Genomic DNA, 4,903 nt, shown 5'->3' with positions numbered 1-4,903 from the left:
CTTCGTATAAATGACATAAATGTTACTCATTATTTAGGTAAAAAAACATTAAAAAAAATTCGTTATTAAGTAAATTGGATTCTTTTAAAAAGGTTCGATCAATATAATCTTTATCAATTTCGAAAGTGAGTAATTAAGGATAATTAATCACGATGTTAATATTTTTTATTGATCTTACATAAAATTTATTGGTATAATGATAAATTTACCCTCATAATTTACATATTCTATCAATTTGTTCATGATTCAGCAAATTTAACCGTATTTTTGTAAATGTGTAAATATTAAGGTTAAATTTGTTAAATTTTTTAGAATCAAGACAAAATTAACAAAATATGTAAACATCAAGGGCTAAATTTGTTTTTATACCAATCAAAGTTATGCACAATTCATGAAATACATTAATATTGTGATTAATTGTCCTTAATTACTCACTTTCAAAATTGACAGTGATTAAATTGCTCCAGTTTTTTTTAAGAGGGACTAACTTGCTCAATTTTGAAATTGAGAGAAATTAGAAATGTCTTTTTACAGTAAAAAAGTTATATAACAAATATATTTATTAAAAATTCACATAAAAATTAATTGATGTTTTGATTAGAATGATAAATTTAATCATTTATCACGCATAGTGTTCCGAATTCAAATATTTTTATTGACTATTATATTAAAAAGATACAAACACCCTCTTAAAAATATAAATTAATTAGTATATAAGCGAGGATTTTAGTAATTTTATAACTGAGTTGATATAGTTATTTCCTATTCTTCATCAATTATACTTTATATTGATTTAATTCTACATTACAATTCATCTAAAATATATTTATACTTATAATTACACTATATTTATAATTGTAGTCCTCTAAAACAATTATTAATTGTTTAAATATAAGCGTAAAATATAATAGACGATTTTTTTAATAAAAATAATTGCATTGTATGATTACAAATTTACGATGCTATTTTGAATAGAAAATTCTAACCACAATAATTTTGTTGGCTCATTAAAGCAATAGATATTTATCACGAATTTTAAAGCTGCTTTATACCCAAAGCGAGGATCGAAACTTCTACCACTAATTAAAATAGGAGAGAACTCCCGTGATTTATTTTATGTTTTTTATTATTAAAAAAATCATAAAAAACATATAAATTAAACCTGCATTAATGGCAATGAATGAATGCCACCATCAGCCTGCACATGGTAATGTTCCCCCATCTCTGGTAGGGTCCTGATATTTTAATAAAAACTTCAAACCATTTATTTATGTCTCTAATAATATGTATAAGAATTAATAATATTATATTAAAATTATTCTTCAGCATATTATCTTTGATAATAAAGTGATGGAATTACAGAGAATAAAGAATCTTTCTGATTGGGTGGAAAGGAAAATTTTAGCATTAAAAACTAAGGGGGGGAAGAACAAAACACATAGACAAGAAACTATGACAGTAAAAGACGACCAGACAATGGCAAAAACATGTGATCATTCAACAATTCTCCCCCCCATTAGTAATAAACAAAGCCAGACAATACTGTTAAGTTTCTTGCTTCTTGTCCATTACAAATGTCCCAAATCTTCTTCTTTCTTCTTTTTTTTTAATAAAATTATTATATATATCTATATATACCAAATACATGAAATATTTAATACAATACAATGACACCATCTCAACAAAGTTGTAGGGGACAACTGCCCCCTTTGCTCTACATGATCTTGAATGGGTTTAGACTCTGCTCTTGCATTTCTCCATTGCTCTTGGAGCTGAAATTAATATCAACAAATTAACTTTAGATTTGTGAATTGAATTCATGTATGTATATAAGTAATAAAAAATCAAACATACCAAGCCCTATTGCCTCTGATCCTTTCATTATGCGCAAACGTTTACACGATTCAACAAACATCCTGTGAAAAAATAAGAAATAATATGATGAGATTTTGTTAAAAAATGAAGTTAAGTAAATTTAGATTTAAAATTTTTTGATGTAGATGTGTTAAGTGCATAGAACTACGTACTATAATCTGAGAAATTATTAAAACATTCTTTTATGTATAAAGTAAGTTATATAATTATGAAAATATTTTTATCATTTTACGTTTAACAAATTAATAAAAACTCAATTATATACTAGAAATGTTAATTTTTTCACCTAAGTGGGTGTACTAGAATATATATCGAAAGGAAAGCAGATTAATTTGTAGGTGAGGTGAGCTGCTAAAAGATGTGCATGCATGTCTGTGGGGAGATATCTAATGAAGACTAGCATGCATATATATATATATATATATAAATTATGTGAAACATACTCCCATGGGACATCGCCCACGAGCATCCAGTCGCCATCCTTATCTTCATAGGTTGGCACATAATCAGAACTGTTGAGAAGATCCATCAACTTGCTCTCATTCATGAAGTCTATCATTCCTTCACATCCATAACTCCCTTCAAAAAAAAAAACCCACCAATTTACTCAGATTTCTTACTATTACAACCCTCAAAATATCATATCATTGTCGTAAAAAACAAATGTTATATCTATCCATGATGATGAAGTATCAACCCTAAGCTGCATGTTAAGGTTCGAACCGTAAAACTTACCCATGGTGAAGGAACTGAACATCTTAGCCAAGGCATCGGATAACTTTTGGTAGCTGTTGTACATCTTCAAATCTACTTTACGCAAATATGGTGCACCATCCATGCAAACCTTCACAAACGCTGCACCCCCACTGCCACTGCTAGCTCTGTCACTAATTTCGTCACTGTTGTTCTTCTGGTTAGCCATAATGTTCTTCCTATAAGATCGAACTGGTGGCCAACCCAATACTTGTGCCCTTAAAATCCAACCACAAATCAATATATACACACAAATATAGAAAAAAAACAAATATAATATGTTTCAATGGTAGTTTTTTTTTTGACATACTTGGCTGGTGGTTTTGCAGTGAGATGATTCTTTTCTTTTGAACCATTTTCTAGGTTCTGATTCAGATCCATGCAACCTTCTTTAGACTGAAGATTAAGCTTCAAATCAACAGTCTCGGAGTAGCCTCTTTTCCCGGTGGTCTTTGGGGAACTTTCCACTTCATTTTTACCACCACCACCACCACCGGCGGCGGCAGCTCCTCCTCCTCCACCACTTCCACCAGGCAGGCCGAGACACAGCTCGGTCTCTTTGAAGTTCAAATCATGCTCAGTTCCTAGCATGTTTGGCGATCTCTGGAGTTGATGTTTGTTAAGAAATAGAGGAGAGTGAGAGAGAAAGAAGAAAGTAAGAAAGAGGGAAACCCTCAATGATATAAAAAGGAAAAAAATTATGGGGGGGGGTTGGAGTTTGTATGGCTGGATGTGTATGTCACATCATCAGCATCATCATCCATGGTTTTTCAACACGTGGAGAGAGATGGGACGTTGGATCTTTAACCCATGACATTGCAAGAAAATTGGTGAAAGTGGTGAAACAAACTATACTTTTTTGTAGCCCCTAGTGGAATTAATTACTTACCCCTTTATTTTTCAATCATTATACATGACTGTGGATAAGAATTTGGCGGTAAAAGTACTATAGAAATTTTAGTACTAATAAACACGTTATATTTTTGCTTCTTTTATTAAAAAATTAAAAAAATAATTTTTATATTAAATTAAAAATAATAAATTAGTTCTTTTTGATAAAAAATTTCACTTATTTTTATTGTTAAAAATTGAGGTGGCCGATGAAATAATCAAATACTTACAAGTGGTGTGCTACTCCAACCTCATGCTGATGTATATAGATTAGTTTTTAACAGCAGAAATCGATAAAATATTTAACAGAACGACCAATTTACTCTTTGATCTAACATACATGGACTAATTTGTCAAATTTTTAAGTAGACGGGATAAAATAAAATTTAACTCTTAGTACAATAGCCTTTATGGTACTTTTCTCAAATTTAATTGTGTTTACAAAGTCGAGGTTTTGAAACTTTAGGTGCCTGATTTGAATTTTATGGTGTCTAATTCATGTGCTAAACTGGTAGTTATTTGCTGAAATAATTTATTCAGTTTAGTGTTTGTATTAATCGATTTTGATTGAAATTATTGCTACAGCTGTAATTTTTAAAACTAAAATCATTGCCGTCAATCTTCTTTATAACAACATTCACTCATACATATAAATGGGTTTTATTCTGATTAGTATTTTTTCTTTAATTTACTTTCTTTCATGTGAGTATAGCATCATGATTCTTAATTTTTGTTTTAATGTCAAGAACTATCCATAACTCCTCCTCAATTTTTACATAAGAGGATGATACGCATCAACGCACTCGATTCACATCCTTTTACATTGACAACAATACCAATACCAAGCGAGTTAAATAATAATTCAATATTTGTAATAATTAATTATATTTGAAATCATTACATAATCTAAAAGTAAAATGATGATATGCTATCATATTCTCTCATTAATATTTGTTAAAAACACTTTTCAAATTGAACACTATCATCTTGTAGGAACAATGAGAAGTCACAATATGTTCAACGAATCACATGCATTTGAGAAGTACATGATTGTGAGATACCCAATTCAATTAATTATTACTATATTGTATAAATTTTAAATTTTTTTCATATTTTATAATATATATATATATATTCTCTAAGTGCCTTCCATTTATGCACAATTCGCATGAACCAAGAATTCATTCCATACCTAAAGAGTAAATTTGAAACACATGTTAATTGAAAATGTGAAGATAAATTTTTAATCATTGTACATGTGATTTAGTCCATAGTTTATCAAATGCTATAAATTTATTTAAGATTTTTAAATGCTATATAAAAGTTTTACTACCAATATATAAAATTAAATAAATAAAAAATAATATTGATTAAGTCTTAATTA

General features: G+C 28.9%; 1 protein-coding gene across 1 annotated transcript; it reads right to left on the bottom strand.

The window, feature by feature from the left end:
* Positions 1 to 1,382: 1,382 nt before the first annotated feature.
* On the bottom strand, positions 1,383 to 3,329 carry LOC107940169 (auxin-responsive protein IAA14). The gene is made up of 5 exons (XM_016873600.2): positions 2,939 to 3,329; positions 2,611 to 2,846; positions 2,319 to 2,454; positions 1,855 to 1,916; positions 1,383 to 1,772 (listed from the first exon to the last, which is right to left on the bottom strand). Exons 1-5 carry the CDS (start codon positions 3,217 to 3,219, stop codon positions 1,735 to 1,737), a joined length of 753 nt encoding a protein of 250 aa, XP_016729089.2. The 5' UTR covers positions 3,220 to 3,329; the 3' UTR covers positions 1,383 to 1,734.
* Between the last annotated feature and the right edge of the window lie 1,574 nt (positions 3,330 to 4,903).

Source organism: Gossypium hirsutum, chromosome A02, assembly GCF_007990345.1.
Source record: "Gossypium hirsutum isolate 1008001.06 chromosome A02, Gossypium_hirsutum_v2.1, whole genome shotgun sequence".
In the NCBI taxonomy this organism is placed as follows: domain Eukaryota; kingdom Viridiplantae; phylum Streptophyta; class Magnoliopsida; order Malvales; family Malvaceae; genus Gossypium; species Gossypium hirsutum.
Note: the sequence above shows the minus strand (reverse complement) of the source record. Positions and strands in the feature narration are given on the sequence as shown.